General features: G+C 42.2%; 2 protein-coding genes across 5 annotated transcripts in view; both read left to right on the forward strand.

Moving 5' to 3' along the window:
• The first annotated feature begins 2,266 nt into the window (after nt 1–2,266).
• On the forward strand, nt 2,267–27,919 carry SUSD2 (sushi domain containing 2). 3 transcript variants are annotated; one of them, XM_027892088.1, is made up of 16 exons: nt 2,569–2,983; nt 4,239–4,443; nt 4,976–5,127; nt 5,568–5,735; nt 5,986–6,160; nt 7,656–7,857; nt 8,441–8,526; nt 9,133–9,401; nt 10,312–10,455; nt 11,863–12,018; nt 12,812–13,060; nt 14,146–14,418; nt 14,891–15,073; nt 16,801–16,891; nt 18,276–18,561; nt 27,907–27,919. In XM_027892088.1, exons 1-15 carry the CDS (start codon nt 2,917–2,919, stop codon nt 18,319–18,321), a joined length of 2,466 nt encoding a protein of 821 aa, XP_027747889.1. In that variant the 5' UTR covers nt 2,569–2,916; the 3' UTR covers nt 18,322–18,561; nt 27,907–27,919. The 3 variants fall into 3 exon arrangements, with proteins under 3 accessions (XP_027747890.1, XP_027747891.1, XP_027747889.1); XM_027892089.1 differs by lacking the exon at nt 27,907–27,919 and having other exon boundaries at nt 2,267–2,983; nt 14,982–15,073; nt 18,276–18,300; XM_027892090.1 differs by lacking the exons at nt 18,276–18,561; nt 27,907–27,919 and having other exon boundaries at nt 2,267–2,983; nt 14,982–15,073; nt 16,801–16,902.
• KREMEN1 (kringle containing transmembrane protein 1) overlaps nt 21,759–27,987 on the forward strand; it is a 29,240-nt gene continuing 23,011 nt past the window's right edge. For both annotated transcript variants that reach the window (XM_027892097.1, XM_027892096.1), the window contains exon 1: nt 21,759–21,907. In XM_027892097.1, coding sequence (XP_027747898.1) covers nt 21,829–21,907 — 79 coding nt within the window. In that variant the 5' untranslated portion in view covers nt 21,759–21,828. The remainder of the gene's footprint in view (nt 21,908–27,987) is intronic.

The following is a 27,987-nucleotide window of genomic DNA, read 5'->3' on the forward strand; positions in this document are numbered from 1 at the left end:
TGTCAATCCCGCCAGGTCTCCAAGAGGTGACCAGCCTAAAGCCTGAGCGAAAAAAAAAAAGACAATAAAGATAAAATAAATAAATAAAATTAAAAAGAAAATAAAAAGAAAAAAAAGAAAAGAGGAAAGAAAAATAAAGTAAAAAAATAATAAAAAAATAAATTAGAAATAATAAAATAGACCATAAAACAAAAAGGAAAAAATTAAAAGTAAAATAAATAAGCACTCGGCCACTGGGTGAGCGGGGAGGCACGGCTTTAGTGCCGCTACCGGCCGTGTCCGCCAGGCGGCGCCTGCGGGGCAGAGCACGGTGCTCAGGGTGAGATTCGAACCCGCGGTCCCACAGAACCGATGCAGCCTCAGTCACCTGCAGAGCGCTGAAGGGCGGGGGAAATTTGACTTGCTCGGAAAGGTTTGAGTACCACACAGAAAACAACAAGGATTTTAATTTAAAAAGTAATTTTATTTTACATTTTTATACAGAGTTCCTAGCAAAACTCTCCCATTACTGAAGAGTAAAAAATACAGACAGGCAAGCTTATCTGTCAGTATCGAAACACGCCCTTCACAGTGTGGGTACCCCTGTCCCTGGAACTCCACTATGGTCCTGGCACTTCCTCTTTGCACTGACAGAGAAAACTGCATGGTTTAAAGAGCGCTGACATAAAGAGGGACACGCATATAAAATGAATTAAAAACACCTGTAAAAGTTTCTTTCCATACACAAAATAACTCTTCTTTTTAGGGGTGATTTTTTTTTTAATTGACAACCTGTAAATGATAAACCTTTCACAAGAAATCATTTGAAAAGGCTGGCTTTACAAGCAGAAATGAGGCACCTTGCAAACCATCCGCCCCAGGGAGCGGGAGTTGTTCTGGGGGTGGGTTTGGGGGCAGCGCACGCCCTGGAGCCCCCGAGGCACCGGAACGTGCTCTTCAACTCCAACAGTTCTTGCGGTCTTCTTCTATCAGCCCCCCCCCTCCCCAAGCTCGGCAGCTCCATTCCAGATCCTCTCCCTTCTGCTAAAGGATGTTCTTCCCAAGCCGTGCACCCGCCAGCGCTTTTTCTATTTAATTTTTTATTACCTCAAATTCAACCTCCCCAAATTGTCCCTACCTGCGCATGCGCGGGGTTCTTCCTTGTGGTACCGCCTTTCGACCAGCAGGAGGCACAGGAGAGTCAGGGGAGGCCATGGAAGGTTTTGGGCTGTAACCTTGGTTTTTTGGGGAGTGCTGCCTCAAAGGATCGGCCCGGAGCTAAAAATAGACTCGGCAGGCAATTATTAGTAGAGATAAAGTAGAGAGCAGCTTTAATAGAAGGCCTTCAGTCACCCCGGGGATACAGAAGCGCACGTGTGTCCAGGGCGTTCCACGTTTTAAGGTATTTGTCCATCCAATCCCAGATCTGTCCGCCTCCCAGATCCTCCCAGTTCTGCCCCTGTCCCGCCACGCCCCTCTGGAAATTGTGGGGTGGCAGAGGGACCCTGCCGGGTACCAGGACAGCCCTTTGACCTGCAGGCTGTCCACAGTGCACCTAGGGGAGCTCCCAGTGCCTCCCAGTCACCTCCCAGGGACAGCTAGCTCTTCCCAGTCAACCCCTGGTGCATCCCGCGAATTGCTGGTGCCACCCAGACCCCTCGGTTCCCACCTAGTTCTGCTCAGTCCCCCACCAATGCCCCCCAGTACCCCCTGCCCTGGAACTCCACCATAGATAGAAGGAGATCAGTGGCTTCAAAGTGATGTTAGAAAAGTGGCTTGTGAAAAGCAGTAACATTATTGTTATGAGCAAGAATGTGCATGAATTTGCTGTTAAAACCCCAAAACGTTTCTGTTTTAAATTTCATTTCTCTCCAGAGACACTGGGAACTTTTGGGACATCAGGGACACTTGGAATATTTGGGACATCAGGGAAAGAGGGAAACCTCCTGAAGTCCCTTCTGCTGCCGTTGCACTTTCTTTTCTTTACCTGAATGCCTTTCAGCTAAGCAATGTGCCTCTAATTATTTCTGACCCCTGGTCCCCGTTTTGCTACATATATACCAGAATTATCACAGCTTTACATGATACTGCTGATATGGTTATCTGGTCCTGAATAGCCTTGCTTCCCCAAACTGCCTGTCATCATTCCAAACTCTACTCTGCCCTGGGTATAATCAAGGCCGAGGAGGTTCTTATGTGCTGATATTTTACTGATATTTTATTGCTGATATCATATCAATGGGCTTTGCTTTCTTTCTTTCAGTATCCCCTAAAAACCCTCCATGGTAAAGTCCCTGTTCTGATTTTGGCTGTTAGTGCATCTGTGCTGTCCTACTTCCTTTCCACAATATCCTTGTGCTTCTGTCTGAAAGATTCTGTAGCCCATTTCGTAGCTCCAATATTAACCCACCATTCCCAATTACACCTTTCTCAGAATATCTTTTTGCCTCTCTCGTTTACAACCCTCGTGCTGGCACATACCGTGCAGTAATCGCCCTTTCTCAATGCCTCGTTATCTCCTGAGCAAAGCTGTACTGTCAGCAGCTATTCTTTATCATTCTTCTAACTGATAACTGGTTTTAATTCTTCCAGTAAAATTAAAGCATAGACCCAGTGCCAATGACTCTGTGGTCTTGAACTTTGAAGCAGTAATGTTGCTAAAAACAATAAACATCCATTTCAGAAAAACTTAACTATTAAAATAACGTGTAGGTAGTTGAAGTGACTACTTCCCCCACCCCCTCTATCTGCTCCTGAATTGGACATGACCTCTGAAAAGGAACATTTCATTCGATTTGTCTTGCTTCAGTAGTTTACAACAAACCTTTGAACAGCGAGAATCTTGTTTATTTCTGGACGCCTGTTTCTATAAAAGGCTTTTCTCAGACTGGCACAAAGACTACTGAAATCAGCCATCCTGAATCATCTGGACAAAATATGAAACTCTTTGGCATAATTGTTTCTTTCTTCATTCTCTTCACCCTTACTGCTCTTCGGAATGCAGGTGAGTGATTTTCAAAAATTCTGCTGCTTTTGTTTACAAACGTATTTAATTTCTGTTCAGAATACACATGTCAGTAAGAAATTGCTGATACCATTTGTACAAGTTAAAGCAAAGGCTCACAAGCCAGCTTTTGTCAGCATGGTGTCATTTTCATTTCCTTCCTCTGTAATTTCCAGCAGGTCAGTGGATCTTGTCTGTAAGTAAACAGACAATCTGGAGAATGCAGTAAATATATTTAAAGACAGAAAAACCTTCTAGCTCCCCATATTGAACAAGCACATCTGCCTCCCTTCTTTCCCTTTCCCCATGCTTGTTCTTCACCACCCTACTTTTCTTTTTTGTTTGTGTCCTCCCAAATAAGCAACCCTCCCCTAATAACTTTTTCATAATTTGTTCCAATGTTGCAACATCCATGTGCAAATTTAGAATTTTGGATACCTACCTAGGTCATGGTATTGCATGGTATTATTGATACAGTCCCCAAGCATTGTTGCCCTTGCAAGATTCCACTTCCACAAAAGCTCCTCGGTGCTCCCAGTTGCCTGTGCAGCTTGTCCATCTCACTGTCACCCTTAACTGTTTGTGAAATCCAGCTGTTCTTCACAGTGTTACTGTTATGTCTGTTGTCTTCTCACTGTTTTATTTGTTGGGTAATTTTTCATGTGATGTCTGGTGAGTAGTGCTGGTCTGTTCAGCTGGACCTCAGCCAGGCCCAAGCCAAGAGCCCAGTCTCCTGTCTGTGTACCCAGTCATCACAACAGCTGCCTTGTCAAGGTCAGGATTAAATGAAATGCACAAAAGAAAGAAAATTCAGGAGCTTTTAATAATCTCATACTGGAGCACATCTTGTTGCTGATGTTAACTTTCCAGGAGCTCTAATCTTCCATTCTGATTGATTCCCTCTCAGGGTTGATGGTGAGGGAACCCCATTCTGATATGTTTAGGACTTAACTGTAATTAGTGACACTCGCTGAAGGGCTGCTTGGAGATTTATCTGTCTCTTGCATGTAAAAATACCCATGGAACTGATGAAATTATGTAGTGGCTCAGAGATAAATAAGTGTGTTTTCCTATTCAAAATGGAGCAGCCCTAACATGCAGGTGATTACAGCCTTCACCTAAATACATTCCTGAAATAACATAACTAGCATACTTTATTGATTTACAGTAGTCCTTTAGATTATATACTTCTGTTTCAGAGAAATCTAGAAGAGTTCAGTAACGTTCCTGTCGATGTTTTTTATTTCTTTTAAAGGAGCTCAAGACTCTTGCTCACAGCAATGTGGGAAGCCCCTTACTACCTGTTCTTGCCAGGTGACATGCCAGTCCTTGGGGAATTGCTGCCCTGATTATAAAGAATTTTGTCTGCAGATTTCTCCATACTCAGGATCTCTGATGGGAGGCAAAGCTTTTTTGCTTGAAAATACAGCTTTTAATACCTCTTCTATGCTAACATGCAGGTGGGTGCTAACATGCAGGTGGGTGCTAACATGCAGATGGGCCATGATTTTATATAATCTCACTTTCCAACTACAGGTAATTACCACAAAACAATACTAGTCTATACAGGAGTGAAAACTTTGTAAAGTTGCTCAAGTCCTGAAGCACACAAAAGTTCTGCTGAACCTCCCTCTCAAGGGTACATATTGACTGTGTTTCTACGCAGGATCATTTCATTCAAGTCAAGTTATTGTGTGATACAATCATTATTCTGCTAATTCATAATTTCTCCCTCCCCCAGTAATTAAACAGTACATTGAAGGCTTGTAGATTGCTGTGTATTTGTGCAGCGCACAGCAGGCTCCACACTGGTGAAATAAGCACAAATTTTTCCAGTTGATATCCACTGCTACAAGCAAAACTTGAACTTGAACAGATGGGACTTGAAATGATCTGCTCATGGCACGAGGTTGCTTGATGAAACACAACTGAGACATTCAGAATTCTCCTTCTCTCAATGGTGACACTGAAGAGTGCTTTCAACACCTACAGGTTCAAGGAGAAAATCGAAACCAGAGGCTATATTGCTGAGGATGGGAAAGCCCACTGCATCTCCCCGTTGCTTTATGAGACTGGTTTCATCCCTTTTGAAGTGTCTATAGATAATGGGTTGTCGTTCCCCTACTCTGGAACGTGGTTATCAGGTGACTTAAATTTACATCATTCCTCTTCTTCCTCCATGGATGCAAGATTATATAACCTTTCCTTTTTGATAATTTTTCTTCTTCCTTAGCAGACCTCAGAGAAGTAATTCTTGCTGTCCTCATGTTAATTCATCTTTTGAGAGATGAACTTCTATGGCAATTGGGTTCTGAGCATCGACTCATAAAAAGTCCTGCTTGAAAATGATGTTGACCAAAACAGTTACCTTTTTGTCACTACTTCTATTAGAAAATAACTGCCCTGTGGTGTTCAAACATTAGTAAGGGCTCAGCTTCAGCTTACTCTCTTTATGTTGTGCATCCTTTACTGTGTCAAACATACACAGGGGAAATACTGCTAAATCTTAAATAACACAGAAGCACTTTTCAGAACTATGCAAAGCAGAAGTCATTAGTCCTTTTTTTTCTGCTCTGTACTGCAGTACATCACAGCAAGGTTTCAGATGAAGAAAAATGTACTTTGGTGAATGAGACAAAGTGGCAATACTACGGTACCCCCAACACTTATGGAAACTTAACTGTTACCTGGACACCTCAGGCACTTGCAGAAACTCAGGTCAACATAGAAGTCTGGGGATACCATGAAACAGGTAAAGTGATACCTTTCCTACCTGTGCACCAGCATTTATCATAAGTCATTGCATGACTTATGTGCAGAACTCTGCACAGCATGTGACCGCTTTCACTGAGGCCTCAAGAAGAGATCTGCAAGTATAAGTAACTCAGGACAGTAATGTCAGCTTTTCCTCTTCATTTACATAAGTGGAGACATCTAATTTCAATCTTGTGGTAATTTTTCTTTCCCAGTGTCCAAAACCATTTTCTTCCTCTATCTGACAGGTGACAGTTACTCAGAAAACTGGATGGCTGAATGGAAATATCTTTATACTTTGGCCAGAAAAATCCCCAATACAGGGAAACTTACTTTTACTCCTGTACCTGCTGAAGGAAATTACAGTACGTGGGACTTTGGAATTTTGAGGATTACACCCAGCAGCTATTCTGATGGGCAGAGGCAAGTGCATCACAACACTCGTTAATCATAGGTACCTTATTATTGCTTCCTGAAGTAAAGTTGTTATATCCTTTGGCATTTAAAACTGGGACTCAGGCTCCATTTCACATGAAAAAAGGGGGAGAGAATTGGAAGGGCAAAAGTGGGAAAAACTCATGGGTGAAGATAAAGACAGTTTACTGAGTAAAGAAGGGCATGGGCAGAGAGGGAGTAAGGCAAAGGCAACCAGTAACCACCTGCCACAAGCAGAGCGATGCACGCTCAGTCACCCCGTAAGGGCTGCTTTGGGAGAGCTCTGCTGCGGTTTTATTGATGGGCATGAAGTGGAATGGTGTGAGGAATATACCTGTGGCCAGTTTGGGTTGGCTGTCATGGCTCTGTCCCCTCCTAGACTCTTGACAAGGCCTAGCCTGTTTCCTGGGGGCCGGCATGAGAAACACAGAGGACCCTGACACCGTGCAAGCACTGTTGGGCAGTAGCTAAAACACTCTGTGTTATCAGCACTGTTTGGTCACAAATCTAAGCCATGGCACTAAATGGGCTGCCTGAAGAAAATTACTCCACCCCAGCCAAACCCAGTACCCTCAGCAGACTAAGATCTGCTGATTTTTTGGGCACACCTGTAGAGGATTCCCTAGCTGTGAAACTTCGGTCACTACAGGCACAGGCTTTCCTCTGCATTTAATTTTTTTTTCTATTTTGTATGCAGCCTTTTGGATTCCTACAAATTTTATGTCCACTTCCTTTTGTTTCATTGTATATTTTCTCATGTTTTTTGGTGAATTAGCTCTGTAAGTGCTCCATACATATTCTGACCTTGCATATCCCTTCATAATTCTTTCACATCTTCAGTGTTTGATGTAGGTGGTGTAGATTCTGTGAATATATAAATGCCACCTCTTCAGAGTTCTAACATGTTGCTAATAGATCAGAACCTTTCTTAGCATTTAGGAGTCACTACCCAGAGAAGGATAACCTTTTCTCCTTCTAGAGGGATTTTTATTACACTTTTTATATGATATTTTTTCATGGGTAGAAAGGGAAGTAGCTTTGGAATATTTCATGGATTCTGAATGGTTTTTCCCCATCTGTTGCCATTAGCCCTGGTACTACTGGGGCACAGGGTTGTGTTTTGTTAGAGAATCCAGATGTTCTTCATTCTGTGCTAAATGGAACTACAGTGTCAAAAGGCTTGAATAGAAAACCTGTCTCTGAAAGGATCCAGGTAAACCAGAATCACAGATACTAAAATGTTTTCTGATTATTGTGTAGTACTTGCTGCATGATGCCCTCTCACTTCCTGAATTTGGAAAATTTTGATTGGCCATAACATTTTCCAGGAAAAAGAAAGCAATGGGCTTTGTAATGAAATAACATCTTGCAAGTTAAAAGATACTTCGTAATTATAGGTAGTGATTTGACAGTGTTACTGTAAAAACAGTGTTTGTTCAGCTCTCAGATCTATTTCTTGGTGGTTTTTTTTTTTGTTTTCTAGCAACATTCCATCACTGTGGAGCAATGACCATGCACTGGCTTGGCACCTTGGGAAAGACTTCAGGAATGACCCAAGTGCATGGGCAACTGCAAAATGTATGGAATGGGACAGAAAGGAAGAGAAGCTTCCAAACTTCAAGGAAGAAATTATAGACTGCCCTTGCACTTTGGCACAGGCAAGAGCTGACACTGGCAGGTTCCATGTAAGTTATTGATTGATCTCTTTGGCTTATTACAGTTCCAAGCAGAACCTTAGGGAATGCCATATTCCATACACACCCCCATTGCCTCTCTAAACATTAGAAGGCAATTAAATTATATTTAAACTTTCACGAGTAGCAGTGCAAGTAGCAGAGGCAACTACAGCTTATCCGGGTAGTATGAATAAAAGAAGTGCCTGTAGGACAGCACATGGAAATTACCTTCAAACAGGGAATTCAGACAGTAATTCCAGTGGTAGACAGCAAACACACATGGAGGACAGTGAGCTCTGTGGAGCTGAGAGCAGAGTTCTTCAACTCTTACAGCTGAATCCCCATCTAGCTGCGTTTGTTCTTCAGTGTCTGCTGTAACAGACTGCAGAATGCTCAGGTCAGGCCTGTTGCTCCAGACACTCCAGTATTAAATTCACTGTTTTTCCTGTCATTCTATGCTATTGAACACACAGCCTCAACCAGTTCATGTAGATTTTACACGTGTCAGATACAAAGGGTGAGGGGAGGACATGTAAATAGAAAGGACAAGGGGGAAAGAACCCCATTAAGTGTGAACATTGATCTTTTCCAGACAGATTATGGCTGCGACATTGAGAAGGGGAGTGTGTGCACTTACCACCCTGGTGCTGTGCATTGTGTAAGAGCCATTCAAGCCAGGTAGAGAAAATTTTTTAAATTGCTTTTTTTTTTTTATTCCGTCTCAGAACGGACAGCAGCATCACAGAAGGCACAAAGGTCTCTGGCATCTCAACTCAGGTTCATAGCAACCACTGTTTCCCTCTTACTCGTATACTGACCCTCATTGCTGAGATGAAGTTAAGGCCTTAGATTTAATAAACAATAAATTGCAGCATGTGAAACCTTAGGATACATAAACAGGAGCCTATCTGTAGAATAGATTTGAATAAGCCTAATTAAGCCTTTTCTGTGTTGGTCTAATTAAGTTCAACAAGGTAATCTTTGCACTATTTCTATCAGAACAACTTCAAAAAGTGCTATGTTTGTGTAGCTGTAAGGCCTACAGAAGACCTTTTAACCAGGGCCTTCCTTCCTGCCTTGGCTAAAACCCCTTCCCTCCCTGTCCCTACCCTGCTCTAATTAATAAGAACCGAGAGGGGGCAAGGTGAAGTCTAACAAGACATCATATAAAGCTTGCCACCCGAAACGTTTGGCTGTCTCCATAAAAAGGCAATAGGGAACCCCTAAACACAAAGGAACCTCACAGAGCTGAATGATGACTTTCTCGCTGCTTCTGTCAATCAGTCCCCAGTACGGAGCAGGACAGCAGTGCTGCTACGACTCCACGGGAACACAGATCCTCACACATGACTCCACAGGAGGCAGCACCCCTGATCGAGGCCATGACTGGGGTTCACCACCTTTCATGAAGCCTCCCCGGATACCTGGCTTTTCCCATTGGCTTTATGACGTTATCAGCTTCTATTACTGCTGCCTGTGGTCTGATAATTGTCAGTTCTATATGAAAAGGCGTCCCTCTAGTGACTGCAGGACGTATCGCCCGCCTCGAGCTGGTAAGGGCTTCATAATTGCATTCTGGAGTGTAGCCTTTTGATACAGTGTTGGCTTTTAGAATATTTGTATATGTACATGTATGAGTTGACAATGGTGAGGGTACAGTGTTCTGTGGCAAAATTCCATGCAAGGTTTCTGTTGATCTATCAGTTAGAAAACCTGTATTTGTTTTTTAATTGTCCTGCAAAATTTTCTGCTGTTGAGTATCTCATTAACCCCTAGAACCTAAATAGCCAAAGCTTAGTAGTCAGTGCCCATGACTTTCTGCCATCAGTGAACACTTTTTCAGAACAAGGATGGTTAGGGTTTATGGTTTAAGACAGGTGGGCAGTAGTTAGGAAAGCTGTCATGCTGAAAAATGTTATTCATATGAAATAAGGAAGTTTTACCATTTATGGTGTGTTTGTTTCTCCTGCCCCTTGCTCTTAAGTCAGTCCTCAAGTCTTGCCGTGTCTCTGTTGCTGCCACGTCTTGCCTTCTATTCTGCAAGGATGCTGAGGTGTCCAGCAGGACACGGCCTCCCATAAATAAGGAAAGTGCAGAGGCAGCAGTTTGCAGCAGGAAAAAAAGAGAAAACTGCAGAGGGCACTGCAGGAGGTAGCAGGGGGTCACGAATGCTTAGAGAAACCCCATCAAAGGTGTTGGGAAAAGCGGCCTCTTAAAGTGCAGCCCTGAATGTTGGCCAAAGAATATGGAAGTAACTGGAATTACATTTCTTGTTGTTCAAGGTTCTCATGGCTGTTCCTCATATCACATTTACCTGTGTTTAAAATCACAATTTTTCCTGTGTTTAAATGCCATTCTTCAGATCACCACAATGAGATTTATTTTTGTTTCTCCTGAGCTTAAGAGGAGTAATGGCTTGTGATTTTTGCTTGTTCTTATTTCTCGTTTTGCTTTCAAAAATAGCATCTGCTTTTGGGGATCCTCATTTCTTGACATTTGATGGTCTGAACTTCACCTTCAATGGCCTGGGAGAATATGTGTTGGTAGAGTCTGATCTCACATCCCTAAGAGTGCAAGGGAGGACTCAGCAGGGACGCCTTCCCAATGGTGAGTCGGCAAGAGAAAGCAGTGGTGACAAATAAAAGCTTCTGAGGTTGCTTGATTTGCACTTTACAGCATTCCTCCTATTGTCTCTAGTCTTCTCCTATTTTGGCCATTTGTGAAAGGTCACCGTTTTGAAGATAATCAGAAGGCAGACAACATGTTCACGAAAAAAAAACTTCCTAATTGAATTTGATTACTGGTTTTATTGGGTGTGAATAGTGGAAGTATAAGGTGTTCTGCTATGTTTAAGAGCTCAAAAAAATCTTATTTTCTCTCCATATCCATTCTCATCTGTAAGGAAACATAAGGTCAGCTCTAGAAATCAGTCAATAGGCATAGCTGCCAGCTGCTGCATTTTGATAGTATTGTAGCTGAAAATGAAGAGAAAGCATGTAAGTGTGTGCCCTGATTTATTTTCTTTCTGTGTTAGATCTATATGCATGTGTGTGTTAACAGAGCAAAAATGTTCACGATGAGCTGAGGAAACATACTTTGGATGGGGAAAAAATTCTTTCTGAGCACCTCAAGGTAGCAGAAAAGTACAGAATGTGTGGTGAGAAGTTGGTTATTCAAAAGGCCTGATGGTCTCAATCTGTTGGCTTGTTCATAAAATGAAGCCTAGGGCAGAAGAAGCTTTCTGGATGTACCTGTGGCCTTCATAATTTGAAAGGGCAAATTGCAAACCAGCCTGTAAGAAGGAGATTGTCATACAACTGCATTTTAAAGTGGGGGAAAAGTAGAGTGGGAAAGAGCATAATGGGATCATGCCTCAGGAAAGAATATTCCAGCTGGCCTTAAGGGTGCACTTCAAGGATTTGGTACTTCTGGTACAATTATATGGATGAACTAAAAATTGTCTGTGCATTTCAGCACCCATGTAGATATACAACTTATACTGAGTATCACATTGGATAGGACAGAGATTATCAAGGAAATGTTTTTCCCTTGACAGATTTTAGTGTGTTTATGGCAAAAGTAGCATGAGTCACTGAGCAGTTTCTTCTGAAGATCAGTTTCTTAAATTTTTGTTTTATTCTGTTTCCTTTTTTTGTCATGCCCTCCCTGAAATTATCGTCCAGTTTTCCCAAGCCTTACTCACAGTAATGAATGTGAAGGAGATCAGCCAACCTTCTTATATAGTGTAGCCACTGCCATTAGGATAAAGAATTTGAAATTTCCAGTCCTTTTTAGCACTAAACATTATTCTTTCAATGTATTGGAAGGAGATGTAAACTGTGGGGTTTTGTGTGACTTATATGCTTAGCTGTTCCCTCAAATATAAATAATTTCATTTCACTATTTTTCAGAAATACCTGTTTGGTTTTTTTTTTCTCCTGTATTGCTATAAACTTCTATATTTACTTTATATCATGTTGAGTATTTTGGGGGGCTTGTTTTTTTATTTGGAAGGAACTGGAGCTCAGGGGACAGGCTTGTCTGCAGTGGCCATGCAGGAGAACAACTCTGATGTGATTGAAGTACGGTACTCAGAGGATTTGAATCTGGAGGTCCTGTTAAACCAGAAGGTTCTCAACTTCTCTGAACAAACCTGGATGGACCTGAAAGGTTAGTTACAAATACCAGCCTTGTAAGCTATTGTATTCCAGTGGAGCCCATGTACAGTTAAAAATATCTCTAGATGCATGCATTTCAATTCTCTTTTCAGCGTCCTTTTGTGAAAACAGCCTGCAGGTCACAGAAAAAAATATGTAAGAAGTAAACAGAGAACAGGCAGTGTCCCAACCTCAGTAGGATTTATTTTATTATTACATGACTTTCTTGGTTGCTGCCAGATTGAGACTGAATCAATGGCAGTGCACAGCTGACATGCACCTTGGTGGAAGAAATATAATTGAGAGCATGGGGTAGAATGCCCTTTCCATCCAGTTTGCCTACCCGGCCTTGTGTTTATACTAGCCCAGTGCATGGATTCATCTGGCCTTTGAGACTGTTGACAGCAGGAATGTAGCCTCCAGAATTATGGGCTATATAGAGGAATAGAGCCTCCAGAATTATGGGCTATACAGCTCCTTCCAAATAGCCATGGATCAAACATGCCATGTGGAAACACCCTGTGGCTGTCTGTGCTCCCACACAGAAGTGTAACAGTTGTGGTTCAGGTGAGCACACCAGAACCTGCTATACTGGTCACCAGCTAACTGGCAGCACCTATGCTGTGTTCAGGAAGAAGAGAGTTATCTGATTTAAATGCTTCTCAGAGTGTAGCTCAAAGTGTAAGGGAGGAAAAGCTTTATGAGAAATTTTTATAACTTACGATGATTTTAAGTGATGCTAAAACACAACAGTTTGTTCACTGTGGATAATGAGGTATTTTGTCTTCTTCCTCTCATTGTTACAGGTCTCTTTCTCTTTTCTACACCTGATCAGAACATCACAGTGATGTTCTCTTCTGGGTCTGGAGTGGAAATACGGGGAAAAGGAGGATTTCTGAGCCTGACAGTTCTGCTCCCAGAGAAGTTTATGAATCACACACAGGGTCTCTTTGGGGTAATGAATGGCAATACAGAGGATGAATACACCTTCAGGAATAAAACCACCTTGCCAGTTCATGCAAGTCCCCAGCAGTTGTTTGAGTTTGGAGCTAACTGTAAGTCATTTCTCTGGTCTATTATTACATTTTCTTTACAAATTCAAAACAGCTTGTGATTTAAAGTCTAGGAAATGAAGTCTGTGCCAAGCAATCAGTACTGGGGGAAGAGAAGAGAGTAAGAGAAATACACTCTCCTCTACCCAAGTGGGTAATATACCCACTGCTGAATGATTGAAGACAGAACCACAAGAGTGTTCAGCACTTGGTTCCATCAGGAGTCAGATCTCATATTTCACAGCTTACACTTTTAAAATATCATCTATTATGTTTAGCTGAACATAGCAAGTACAGCAACAGCCAGGGTCAGCTATCTTTTTCCAGATTGTTAGCAATGTTTTTCATTATGTACCATGCTGACAATCTCAAAAATAATAAATTAAATCCCAATTTAATAATTGTCTCTTTAAATAAAAGGTGCAGGGGGATGTGTGTGAAAAAATGGCTCCTATAATTTAATGAGTGATTAGGCTGCTATACCTAGCCTCAGGATTAGACTGATCAGCATTCCTCCTGGCATCAGGTGAGGAGATGGGCCAAAAATATGATGCAAAAATACCCTCTGGCTACCAGTTGATCTCTGTGTTGAGCACAGTGGAACTATACCCCAGGACTCAAAGCACACTGAAAAGTCTCACTTGCTTCAACCTCAGGAAGTTTCTGATTTAGCAGAATGAACACAAAGAGCAGGGCCATAACAGACATGATACATTTAGGGACACATAGTCTCAGAATTCGTGTTGCTTGTAGTTTTTGCTTTTGTAATGTGTTGCTCTGTCTGTTATCACCATTTTGCTAGGAGGCATATAAACCATCTTTGTGTAAAATCACAGCTATGCAATTATTTGGATCTAATTTTAAGAAAATGATCCAACCCCATGTTAAACAAACACTGACTTTGGTGCTAAGTTAAGATGTTGCATATGAAAAGGAGAATAATCTTGAGCTGGAAGGATCCTGTAGGCCTTCCTAGATCCCTTCCAGCTCTAGCTACATTTACATAAATAAGCACTTGGATTAGTAGCAGAAGGTGATATGTGCAAGCAGTGTTACATATGAATCTCTCTTTCTTTCTGTCTCCCAAGGGGCTATTGAAAATGGAAGTTCTCTCTTTACTTATGACACAGAGTTCTTACTGAACAATTTCTATTATGGGGAGAAGCACAATGCTTCCTTCCTGCCTGTGTTCTTCCCAAATGAAGACCCTGCTGATCCCCTGGTAGGAGAGATGGTCTCACTCTGTGACTCTGACCCGTTCTGCAGATTTGATGTCCTGACAACAAGAAGCCTTCAAGTGGGAAATTCCACGAGACTATCTCATCAGAATCACAGGCTGTTGGTAGAACATCTGGAGCCAGGTGATACAATGTCCCCCAAAGCATCATTATAGGATCACAGAATCTGAGTTGGGAGGGACTCGCAAGGATTGTGGAGTCCAACTCTTAAGTGAATGGCCCATACAGGGCACCACTCCAGTTATTTCTACAGGGCATCTAAATAGTTAACAATGTTTCAGGAGGCTTTGCTTAACTGTAGATTCATGCACTTGTAAATACTCTTAACGGGAGGAATTGTCCTTGTACCAGGGAAACTGCACTGGAGGAATTCTTAGGCAAACACATAATATATTTCTTTCCATTTCTTCCTACACCACAGTGTAGAAACTTTATTGTCATTTTCTATGCGCTCACTTGTCATCCTTGGACTTAATAATAATTTAAAAAGTATCAGAAGTATCAGGTAGCCTAAAAGTCTTTGTCTTTCCATGAGTTGCCACTAAAATGCCATTTGAATCATTTTAATGGAGATTTGCTGTGTCTCTTTTACTAGTGATCTCTTGTGGCTGGCTGGACCCTCCAATCAATGGAACAAAGAATGGAACTAACTACCTGCTGGGCTCAACCATCAGTTTCAGCTGCAATCAGGGCTATGAACTCACTGGGTCAAAGGAAAGAACTTGCCAAGCATCGGGGGCCTGGTCTGGAGCCACACCCAGTTGCATCCAGAAAATAGGTCTGTTGCCTTTTAAATGTTACATATTGTCATTAAAAAAATCGTTATCACAGATAAGGCAGTCTCGGCACACCATGATGGCCCTTGACAACAAAAACTTCTTTTACTTGGGAAAACATTGGACATAAGATCTCTGGATTTCCAGAAAGAATAATATTCAAATCTAAATAACAGGTGATTTGTGGTGGGTTTGTGGGTTTTGGTGGGGTTTTAGAAGTTTTTAATATTTTTAAAAATTATTTAATGTATCTACTCTTTCTAAGGGTCTACGGCTAAAAGCTTCCTTTTCTGTAGGGTTGGCTAGGAGCTGGCAGGCATGCTTCTTGAGTGGATGACCTAACATAAATTTCAAAATCAGTCTTAGGAAAACAGGAAAGCATAGTACTTAGCTAAAAAATAGAAACCATGGGTTATTGGAAACCTTTAGTATCCACATAATTTGAGCTACTTTTCAAGTATAAATTATGGCACAACCCCCAACCACTTAGTGTCATCTTTCATTCTGTCATCACTAATACAGTTTTAACTCTCTTTGCAACTAACTGGGGCAAACATATATCCAGTCTGAGCCACCTGAGGGGTGAGTTATGGAGCCACACATTATAAAATGAGCACTTGAAGAGAAACTTTACAGAAAAGGACCTGGGATAACTAACAAAAATTTATTACCCCTCTTGTGTTAGTCCTGTTAGATTAAAAATTAACCTGAACTGTTGGATTTAGTAGCAGTTAGGCTGTCTCTGTGATCTACAGAAAACAACCCAAAATTTCCTTTTTAATCATTCACCATGTACACTCCAAACGTCCTCCAGATGGCAATATTTCAAAGCTCCAAGGTGAGGCAAGGCTAGGTGGCCTGTTTGAAGCACTTTTAATGCTGAGTTAATAGTTCCCAAAAGCACTCATCAAATAATTCATACGAACAGATTCTCCATCAAGTAATTCATACCAACAGATTCTGCATCCTGAGCACCTTCCAAAGAAATGTGCAAAGTGCACCTCACTTCAGCAATGAATTCCTGTCACGCTGACACATTTCATCAGCCTCTGCTGGCCTGTACCAATTTGTTGTACGTTTCCAATGCAGAGCTGCACGTTTAGTGATATTTGTAAGATGAACCACAGTGAGTTTGGGCAGCAGACAAATGTGCAAAGGCCAGATCTTAAAAAGTCAGTGGCAAAACACTCTGCCAAGCTGAAAGCTAAGAACATTTTTCCACTGCTGCCATCAACCACATACATGCTGGCTAAGAGCCAATCAGTCTCAATAAGCAAAAGGGATGCTGACATTTACATTAGAAAAAGGGGGCAGAAATGCAGCCCTGAATGATCAGAGGGAAGGAGCTGGAAAACATGCAGGGATTAATTGTATTCAGAACGATGGAGATGTGATGAACCTTTATGGATAAGCAACAACATGTTAACCACTAGCCATCCTTTCTTTGAGTTACAACAGCTTTTACAACAGCCACCTGCCCCAACAGTCAAAAGCAGAAAGCCTGTGAGTTCCTGATCTGTACCAGAATCACAGAATAGTTAGGGTTGGAAGGGACCTCTGGAGATCAACCCTCATGCCAAGGCAGGCAGTTTGTTCCACAAATACAGAGAACAGAAAAATTAACACTGTATGTACACTTTCAAAAATCATCTTGTGACTATGTTCAAACAGGTAGGAATAAATGTATCAAAGTCTTCCTGGTTTTTTATGCTTGGTCTCTGTTTTTCAGCTATTGAACAACTAATTCTTCTTGGCTGTGTATTTGGAATAGTCGGTCTTGCAGTCCTGGCACGTCTGGCTTTTTTGTGTAGAAGGGAGAGGTAAGCCCCAACTGAACTGAAAACACAAATGAACCCCCTAAAGAAATAGCAACTGTTTTGACCACTTTATTAATTTTTCTCATCAACAAAGAAATCAAACATTGTATTTTTCTGCTACTGTCTTTTATGAAAAACACTTCACTGTCCTTGCCAGGGTAATGCCTCAAATTGAAAGAGGGCAGGTTTAGATTAGACATCAGGAAGAAATTCTTCCCTGTGAGGGTGGGGAGACCCTGGCACAGGTTGCCCAGAGCAGCTGTGGCTGCCCCATCCCTGGAAATGTTCAAGGCTGGGTTGGATGGGACTTCGAGCGACCTGTTCAAGTGGAAGGTGTCCCTGCCCATGGCAGGGGGTTGGGACTACATGATCTTTGGGGAACCTTCCAATCTATTCTATGATTCTATAAAAAAGAGCTGCTCTCAGTGTTCACAGCTGGGACCATACTTACATAACAAGATAGAGGGAAGTATCTTATAATGCAGCAAAGCCCATAAAAATATATGTAAAAATCCCAATTATTTAATGTTATAGTCTTTTAGATTTCTTTCTCTTTTAACAACAAAAAAAAAAACACACAAAAAAAAACCCAAAAAACCACACCAAACTAAAAAACCAAACCAACAACACCCACAAAGCAATAGAAAAGCAAGGCTTTGAAGGCTTTCTCCAGACACCTTTTTATCCTGAAAGTGAAAGACAAGTTTCTCACTCAAACACATCTGGAGGTGGGGTGGGGAGTGATACCATGGTGTTTAGAATTGAAGGAAACCACAATACCAAGGTCCTCAGTAAATCAGTAAGCTGCTTTATGCTTTTCTCTCTCAGCTAGTTGTGAGGGCTGCTAGGTAGTTGCAAATGTGTCTATTAATATTTTGGCCAAATGTTTCATTTAGCCAAAAAAAAGAAGTCAATTTAAGATCCAGAACTTACCACTGAAGCCCAAGTCCACTGCTCACTCAGACTTTTTTCCTGGTTGTCTCACCACTGATATTTGCCCAGTTCCTCCTATAGTTTAGGTCATTGTACTAGAAAATGGAAATTGATTGTTGTACAGGGATAATAGCAAACCTTCAGTATTTGTTAATGTCATCATGTTGCCCAAATAGAAGGAGTGCTAGATCTCATTTAGTCACTGTTTTTGGTAATTTAAATATTTTGAATTTTCAGTACTGTACGACAGGGGAGGGATACTGTTGTTTGGGGTATTATGCAGTGGAATTCCACAGAACTGGTACTTTTAACAGTGGTGCAATATTACTATTCAAAAAACCCCAAAATTCTTCTCACCTTGTTCTTAAGGTAACCTTGTTCTGTGGTAACTACTTTTACTCATCTTTAGCCTTTGATTTGTTTGGGGTTTTTTAACTTTGTTTTTTCTTCCAAGACACAAAGGAAACCAGAAACTTGTTTCAGAAGTTCCAGTAGAATAAGAGACAATGGAATTCCAGAGGAGTTTTTAATGAAATACAGAAAAAGCATAGCAGAGGATTAAACCGTCCACAGCAACAAATATCAACTTTCCAAACACAAACAATGGTATTGTATAGTATGATATAATTTGATTTCTGCAATCAACATAATGAGTATTGAACTGTATGGGAAATGCTAATCGAATTCCTGAGATTATATCATGGCAGGCTGAGCAAAAGCCAACGTTTCTGAAAGCATTAGTCTCGATGTTACAGGCAGTAGTTTCTTCTGACAGTCACATCTTTGCCAGCAGAACCAGATTTCTGACCAAACCGAAAGAGTTCATGATTTCTCTGTACTTTTCATCTTTTACTTAAGAGCTGGTAAAATGGAAAGAATAAGAGCCTACTATCTTAGCAGTTATCAGGGAAATACTTGCCTTCTCTGGGGCCATGTAAGGCTTAGAGAGATGTGAAAGTGGATGCACAGTCAGATGGACTACTGCTAGGTCAGGCTGAATTTATAGATTTTGGGGGTTTGTTTCAGTAGAGAGGTAGATCTATTGACAGTATTTAAACATAGCATTCTTATATTTTGCAAGTCTCTGAACAGAGATTCAAAGTGACGGTTTTTTTTGGTTCTCACCTAATTTTAAAAGGATTCAATTGGAAAGGAGAGAAGGGAAGTATTCAGAAAATTATATGTTTCCTTCCACATTAATGTAGAATGACTTTTTAAGAATCCATCTTTATTCAACTTTCAAATTAGAGTCCATCTTCAAAACAAAAAGTCTGTTGGCTGCACTGGAAATGTTTTGCAAAACTTGCAGTCCTTTCCTTGAACAACCATAACATGCATACCATTTGTATTTGGATGTATTTTACTGTGTTTCATTATCTTCATTAAAAAGTGATTTCTGAATTACTGCCTTGTCCAGAATCCTTTCAGGAAAAAAAACCCTTTGCTTTTACCTACAACCCAAAGGGTTTCTGACGTAATTTCTGTATTGTTCAGCTCTTTTCAGTGTAAGAATTGTTCACTTTTGCTGGTCATTTGGCCTGGTTTTTTAAGGTCTTTAACTCACAGACTACTGGAAAATCATAGTGGTTTCAAAAAGCAAGGACAAACTATACCAAAACTACCCTGTACCAAATGGACAGGAAAACTAAATTAATTAATAGTATAGGTTTTACTTTATAATGGGCACAAGAAAAATTGAAAGAAATGCCTCAGACTATGTATTATGAAATATAAAATTATTTATTCATTACTTATTAGCTGCCATTGTTGTTGTTTGTATACAGAGACCACAAACCACAAAAAGAAAATTACAAAATGAGAATGAGTGACCTTGAATACAATAAGTTGAAATATGAACAGAAAGAAAAAAGTCTTGTAAAAACAATAACAAAAAAAGAACTTTGAAAGAAATCTGGGGGATTATCACTGGCAATCAACTGGTTGTCCATTGCCAGTGTGCTACAGTTACAGAAAACAGTGCCACTGATGTATACACACATATCAACTGTGTGTGCAGGATTGGTGGAGAAAGAGGGCAGCACAATGAATGAAAGTGGTTTTGCTCAGGAATGCTGGAAGACTGAAATGGCCTTTTGGAGATATGGTTGATTTAGTGAGCTTTGTTAAGCAATACACTGTTATAAATTTGTAAGCCCTCTCTGTTCCAGTGTCCTTAAGGAACAAAATGCCAAATAAAATGGAATCGAAATTGAGTGAATGGGAGCACAATGGGATCCCAGTCCTTGGAGAGAAGACTGTATGTGTGACGAACTAAGTATTTCTGTATTTATCACTAGAAAGGAAAAAAAAAACCATAGCACCAAGCTAACAGAACACTGGTATTGTTTTTCAATATTTCATCAGCTTAAAAAAGCTACATTCACTAGGAATTCAGCTCAAAACTATTAAATATTAAAATTTTAGCTAATATTGTGTAAAGCTATGCTATTATGTGGAATCCTTCTTCTGCTTTTTATATGTCACAAAGCCCGAAAGAAATGAAAGCATATTCTTCTTCTCAAAATCAACCTTACAGCTTTATATGATGGAGGTTTCTGCATGTTAAAAGTGAGATATATATCCATACCCTGTATTGATAAAACAGTTAAGGCCTACATACTGTATTTTGTTGCTTCCCCTCTCAGAGTAGAAAATCGCTCTCTCCCTTTATGGATAATTGCAGGTGCCACTTCATTACACAGCAATGATGTACAGGTGCTACAAGAATAACAACGTTTGCCCTCCTTCCTGACAAAGCAACTTTGCCGTTAGTGTGGGTTTTTCTGCTGGTTGGTTTTTAGCAAAGCTGCCATTGCTAAAATATCTTATAGGTCAGGTAATAAGACTTTGGATAAGTTCAGCCAATAGCTTGACATTACCACCTTGACATTTTGTCTTTTGTTCTCTGCATGTAGACGAGAAAAAACTCTGCTAACCCAAACCCTATCTTTCTGCATGCGACTTCACCGTTGTCACAAAGCAACGCTGCTCCTTTTCTTTCGGTTGGGGGGTCTCAGCTTCTGTGTTTGTCGCTCTGGATGTATCACTGTGTGCCCCCGTCTGCCCGCAGATGTCTCAGGTGTCCGTGCCCGTGTGCCTGTCCGTGAGCAGCATCTCCCTGTGCCCGCCCGGGTGGCAGCTCTGCTCCCCCTGGGCCGAAGGGGGTTTGCAGCCGGGCCGCGTCCTCCCAGCGCGCTGCGGGCACGGCTCCGCCGGCCGCTCATTTCTGTAGGGCCGGAGGTGCCTGTTCAGCTTTAGAGCGACGCCCTGAAGAGCAGCGCGGCGAGGACACCTGAGCGGAGCCGCGTCCCCCAGAAAGGCTGCAGAGAGCGGGCGGGAGCAGCACGGGAATGGCACGAACTTTGCAGCGTCCTCTTCCTGTGTCGTGTCCGTCCGTGCCCCCGCGGCTCCCGGCGATGGGGAGCGGGGCTGCGGCGGCTCGCTCTGCTCCGCCCGCCCCTGAGGGACCCCCGCCGGCCGCGGGGCGTGCGCGGGGCCGGGGCGGCGGCTGAGGGCGCTAGGCCGCGGCTGCCCGGGCTCTTCGGCGGCCGCAGCGGGACACGGGCTGCGAGAAGGCAGAGGGGAGTGACGAGAGTGAGGCGTGGGTCGCTGCTGGGCTGCAGGACTGTGCGTGTGTGGCGGAGGGGCGCCGGGCCCCTGCCTCCCTAGCGGCGGGGCAGCCCGGCCTGCGGGGAGGACCCCGCGGAGCCCCTGCGCTGGCCGGGGGCGAGGGCCGACAGCCCGGACCCGCCGGTGTCAAGAGTGGAAGCGGCAGCTCTGCGGTCCCGCGCTGCGGCAGGTTGGGATGTCGGTCTCTATCCTTTCCTGTCACATGGCTGGTAATAGGATCCCTCATCTGCCACTCGGCACCTCGCCGGGGCGCACTTACAGGACACATGCTGTAGGGCCTCCGCTTCCCGCACTTTGCGCTCCTCCCGGCCGCCTGCCACCCCCGGAGCGCCGGGGCTCCGTCCTGCGGGCGCGGTGCGGCCCGGCGGCGGCTGCCCATGGAGCCTCCGGCCCTCGCCGCCGTCCTGGCCTTGTCGGGGCTGGCGCTGAGCTGCTGCCGCGAGCCCGCGCTGTCCGGTGAGTGACGCTCCGCGGGGAGCCGGGGCGGGGGCGCGCTGGGGGCTGCCCCCCGATCTCCTGGAGGGCCGGGCGGCGGGGGAGCCGGGCAGCCGAGCCCCGAGCCCCGCTCGCTCGCAGCTGGCCGCAGCCTCCCGCGGGAGGGCTCTGCCGCCCGGCAGCGCCTCTTCGAGGTCGCGACGACGTCCTTTCCTGCCCGCCTGGTGGGTCCCGGGCTCGAGGCGGCTCTTGCAAACACGCAGGGAGTTTTTTTTTTGTTGTGAAGTTTGCGGGTGTTTGAGGCGCTCTCTGTGCTTGCTGAGCTGGGAGCTCGGAAACTGCATGAAAGCATGAGGTGAGAGAAAGAGGAGCAGCACATCTCTCTATGAAAGTGGTTTGATAGCTAGCTCTGCGGAATGGAGGCATTTGCAGGGAGAGGAGAGTGTGACTCAGTGTGTGTCACTGGGGAATGAAAAAAGCAGTGGCAGCAGGGCATAACCGGGGCTGCAGAGCCACAGCTTGAAAGGTGGCCGTCTCGCCTGTCTGCAGCTTGCTGCCTCAGCTCCCTGTCAAGCATGGACATTTAGGTTCTTGTTCAGGCAAGGAGTCTGGGAAGCTTGAAGCTTTGCTATCTGTTAGTGTGATTTTTCACTTAAAAGTTCTCTATGCCCCTTTGTCCTCATTTCATTTGTTCTAGTGACTTCAAGTAGCTCAGTTGTCCTCGGGTAAACAGTGGCCATTCTTTGCGAGATCTGCAGTGGCAGATGATCATAGTGTCACAGCCATCAGATGGTTGGTCCTTCTAGATACATTTTGTGTATTCTATTTGCTGATCCTTCTTATAACGTAGAATTTGCTCCAGTTCTTTTCACCATGAACACGTACTTGCTCATCAAGTTTTTGTAGACGTGCTTTATCAGATTTGGAAAACACTTACATAGACTTTTTTTTGTGAATAAAAAGCCTTCTACCAGGCTGAAGTGAGTAAAACATGGGAGTATTTTTAGATAAGTGTTTAGAGAGCTGCCTGGACTGGGACACATCTAGACCATTCGAACAGTCTGTTCCCTGTACCATTAGGATATGTTTGATGCACATAGTACATACTCCTTCCTTTGCTTAAGTTGAAGAATGTTTGCTTGTAAGGTTTCTGTGCAGAACTGTGGACAGAACTCTCCATGTGTGACCATGTCCCTCACAGCAGGCTGCATGACAGCAAGTGGAGGATATATCCCAGTGTGAATGTTTGGTCACTAAAGAGAACAGAGATGCCTGAGCAAAAGCAGCTGGGGCAGGGGGAGGAGGGTAGAACATACAATGTCTCTGAATGAAGGTGTAGCAAAGGAGAATGGATCTAGAAAACATTGCCATCTATGTGTCTTCTGCTAAAGAACCTGGAAACAATGCAAAATCTGCATTTCAACCACAACCTGTAATTTGTATGGCGTGTACAAAATCTGTAGAGTTCTTAATCTGTGCAAACTGCATCAGGATCTTCTTCTAGACCCTTAATCCCACAGAATTGAAATGAGATCAGCTGTGTCAGGTAGCACTTGAAGCTAGCAGGATTCTGAGATGACAAACATTACTATTGCTTTTGTAAGGAGTTTGTCATATGGTATGTTTTTAACGCCTGCTCCTTTTTTTTTTTTAATGCATGTCTTAATAAGTTTGTTGTGAAGTGCAGTCAAAATACAGACTGTGCCACCATCATTTGCTAAGAGGAAAGAAACTTTTGGAATTGCTTTATGTAAAATGAGTCCAACTGTCAGAAATTAGGGTGAGTTAACAATTGGTTTTGCACATAGTAGTTCGCTGCTTTTCACAGAATGTTTTTGCTTCACTGTGTTTCTATTAATTCAAACACCTGACGTTTCTGTATTCAGACACTGCCATTTGTTCATTCAGACTTCAGCCATACCACGTTTCTTGAGTGAATCAAAAATGAGAGGTGGGTGAATAGATTGCCTAACACTAAAGGACTGTCTGAATTTGGTGAGTCTTCTATTACAAGGACAAAGAGATGGAAATGCCTTTGGCAATTGTTAGTTTTGGTGAACAAATGTTATTTTATATTGCCAATGCAATAAGTTATAATTTCTAGTTTCTGTATTTATAGCATGCATTTAATTTTTCCTGTCAGAAATGTGTATGATTATCAATCTCTTGTCTCTGTTTTCTTTCCATTTAGCAATACTGGGTTACCATGTCCTTAGTTTTCTTCACAAGAGTCTTTCCTTTGAGCTGTTATTTCAGCTTTCTCTAACAAACCCTGTATCTCTTGTCACCTTGTTCTGCCTATGTCTTGCTGATTCAGAGAAGCAGTTCTAGTTGATATGCCATAAGCAAGTTTCATGGAAATACTTGAAAAAGCAATTCTTTTGTTTCTTCTTCTTTCTAACCAGGCAGATAGAAGATGAAATAGTCAGACACTTCAGCATATCATGCTTGTACATGCATAGAGCATAACTCAAACTCCAGAGTTATGTGAATGGATTTAAGCAGGATGGAGCCAAAGAAGTGGGAGGGAGACAGGGATTACATGCTGCCAGCTGCAAAATTTTCATTCTTTGTCATATCACACCATAAAGGTTGTGCAACTGACCACTCTCTCCATCCACACAGTGGCTGTGGCCCATCCCGATAAAATTACCAAGGGGATTCAATCTGCCACACTTGACAGCGGAACAACAGTTTTAAATCTTCACAAAGAAAGAAAACAAATGGGTGTATTAAGGGACAGAAATTCTTATGGGGCCACATCATGCATTCTTACTTCAAATGATAAAGAATCACAAGACAAGCAAGTGTGTTTGCATCTTGTGGCTGAGGACCAGCCAGCAGCTGCAAAGCTCTAGCTAATATAGCATGTTTGTGTTGTACAAATAGAAAGGAAAGATGTACAAAATGCATACTTTTAGCATTTAGAAATAATGGGAATTGCCTCTCGTGCTCATATCCTAACTTGCCTGCTTCCAACATATTCCAGAAAGGCTCTGGCCAGTCAGATAGCATTTACCTTTATTAAAAGACAGGAAAAAAAAAAAAGGAAAAAAAAAAAAAAAAAAAAAAAAAAAAAAAAAAAAAAAAAAAAAAAAAAAAAAAAAAAAAAGGAAAAGAGATGAAAAAGTGATAAGATTGAAGATTAGTAATCAAAGTTTCACGAGGGTAGCAAATTCACATATGTAACAGCTCACACACTGCCAGGGAACACAAGTAAGGAGCTTTGCATGTCTGTACATTTCCAGGAATGTACATTCTTACCAGACAGACAGATGCTTAAGTCAAGGTTTGGTCAAATGTCAGGTGGCATAATTCAAATAGTCACGGTGGCTACTCTCTGTCTTGGGCCAACACTAAATAAGTCTCCCATTCTGACTAGAAAAAATTATTGCATTTGAGGACTTTAATCAATTATATGTCTGCGTATGTGAATATGTAGAATGAGCAAGGTGCGATTTTTGAAATACATGTGGAGTGCCCCTACACTGTAAAGGAAAAATGATCAGCTAACCAAGTGTCCTCATAGCATCACGTCAGAATTTAACTGCCTGATTTACCAAACGGGGAGTTTTCCAAATTGTTTTCTAGCAATTCTGAAAATAACAATTTTGAACAAAGATAATTCTTTCCTGAGGTTTTTTCTTTAGCTTGTAGCAACTGTTGTGTTTTAGGGTTTTTTTAATGCTACAGTATAGGTACACAAGCCTGATAGTTTCGATGAGGGCTTGTGTTATGTTAGTATGAATTGGAAGAGAAAAGTATTGAAATGTGAAAATACTACACTATCTTTTCTCTTGGGTAGGTCTAAACCTGCCTTATATTTCCCAAAAGCATTTATTTTGCATCATAGCATAATATGGAATATTTTTTCCCCCTGACCAATCATGTGATAGTACGCAAATGAACGTTTGGTTCAATCGATAAAACTGCATCTTCAAAGAAAACCATTGCAATGCTAAAAATATTTTTAATAATGACCACAGAAGCCATATTTGCGTCTTTCATCTCCTGAAGCTTCTTCTGGTTTTAATCAGTGTTCCCACATGAAGAACTGTGGCAACCTATGATAATAGAATCCCTATTTGCATCTCCAGGGAAACAAAAATGTTCTCATCTGAAGAAGGTAGTGTGGTGTTCTGCCCCTTCCATCCGTGGGCCCCTGCCTCTGTTACTGCCGGGGTATCTTGGCATCACTTAAGTGGTTTCTGTCCTTTCCTCTGTGCGTTACTTTCTCATTGAAGTGTTTCTGCTGTCTAATTATACCCTTTCAATCAAATTAGAGACTGCAGCATCTGGTTAGTGCCTGTAACTGTTGCCATCTGCACCTAGATACAGTGCTTTCATTTAAGGAGGAGTGCTTAAATTGCAGTCTCCAGCAAGAACTAGAAGAACAGTTTAGGGTGAATGGAAATGACTTAAAACTACTCTTACAACGCTGTGCAACCACATGCATCAGGCAGCTGACACCGAGTCATTATTGGACTTGGCACATTTGGTTTCATATCCTTATGCTGTGCTTAAGCATTTTTGTGACTGTTCTTAAAGGCTGTAAGAAAAATGAGAGGGAACTGAGCAGGCAGTTAGTTACAGCATGTAAATTCAGTGAACCTTTATTTTTTTGGTCCGACCTTGCAGAACATTTAATGTTCTGGCTATCACACCACTGTAATGAAACCCACGATTTTAATAGCAGCCACTTTCATTTATCTTTCATTACTCTGCAGAGTTTTGAAAGAAAACCTTGCTTTTGGGCAGTAACTGGAAGGGTAATTTCTGGCTTGGGCAGGCTAGTTTCTGGTTGATAACTATCGGTCTCTCTGGCCACTAGTCAACACTCCATGTAGCTTCCAGAATGTAAAGCAAACAAACAAAGCAAGTTACTTTTTTTTTTCCCTTTTTCTCCAGTGGAAAAGGAGCAAGTTTGTCATTCTAAATGTTCAGTCTCAAAAGCTACGTTCAGGCCTCAAACTTAGAAATTACTCTTAGAAGTCAAACCATCCTGGAATCTCCATCTCTGCAATTTGTAATGTCACTAAATATATGCCTTTGAGAATACAGACTTTGAAGAATGCTTAGAAGATTTGTAAGGTTTCCCACTTGTCAGCCGCAAAAGGCAGAGTGTTTGAGAAGTTGATAGCTGTTTGCTTTGCGTTTCGTCTCATTTGCACAGATAAAATGTTTCTATTATTTCTGTCTGTGATAATGTGGCACAAAATGAGAATTTCCCAGGTAACTGGGCCTCTTGCCATTAAGGGCTTCAGAGATTAAAGCCAATATTTGGAAGTCCATCGTAGAAAATCATTGGAAGCCAGTGCAGACTCTGAAATGTCAGTGATTTATCATCAGTGCCTCATTCAGTAGAAAAGTCTGCACTACCTTAATTTTTCAAATGATCCTGAAGTGGCGCCCATGTGGAGTGCAGGCAGCCATGCAGTCCCGAAGTAACAAAGGCAAATGATCATTGTAAGGTCCCTACATTGAAGAAGAAACCGACACAGATGGAAAAAATTTCTACGACAGCTGCCGTTTGATCTTCCAAATGTTGATCTGGCTCTAATAAAACTAATTGTGAACCTGTATCCCACACTGAACATTCACTCATAGTGGACAATATCCCTAGACTTGATTTCTGCTTTTTCTTTCTAGCAATTGCTACTTAATACATACTTACCTAGTCTCAGCATTCATTTAAAAAATTACTTTTCTGTCAACAAAGGCACCTGATATGTTGAAAACAAAACAGCTCTGACAACAGACTTCTGTCCATGTTTTCTCACGAAGGCTCATTATCCTGAACAGCACCTGTTTGAACCTTCCAGTTTTTCATGACTAGAACCACTGCAAAGATTCTCTGATTAATCTCTGATTAATACTGTTTACAGACATTCCCACGAAGCAGTAGGAACAGCAGGGTCATTAGGCAGTTAATAGAGTGAAATCATCACAGGCACTGATTCTTATCACAGATTTGACATAAGCCTCTACTTCAGACTATGTCTGAAACCCAGCTGAGTAAGATCTTAGAAATATGAGGAGGTCAGACACTTCAGGGTTTGAGTGGTCACAGCTTTCTCCGTGTCTTGTCTGAAACGCTGTTT

Source organism: Empidonax traillii, unplaced genomic scaffold, assembly GCF_003031625.1.
Source record: "Empidonax traillii isolate 1590-97213 ecotype Southwest subspecies unplaced genomic scaffold, ASM303162v1 scaffold338:size1951571, whole genome shotgun sequence".
In the NCBI taxonomy this organism is placed as follows: Eukaryota; Metazoa; Chordata; class Aves; order Passeriformes; family Tyrannidae; genus Empidonax; species Empidonax traillii.

Excerpts from the sequence above, each read along its gene's own strand:
- SUSD2 (XM_027892088.1), top strand. The coding sequence starts at position 2,917 with ATGAAACTCTTTGGCATAATTGTTTCTTTCTTCATTCTCTTCACCCTT. Across the intron at positions 2,984-4,238 it reads TACTGCTCTTCGGAATGCAG|GAGCTCAAGACTCTTGCTCA; the intron begins GTGAGTGATTTT and ends TTTCTTTTAAAG. Across the intron at positions 12,019-12,811 it reads AACCTGGATGGACCTGAAAG|GTCTCTTTCTCTTTTCTACA; the intron begins GTTAGTTACAAA and ends TCATTGTTACAG.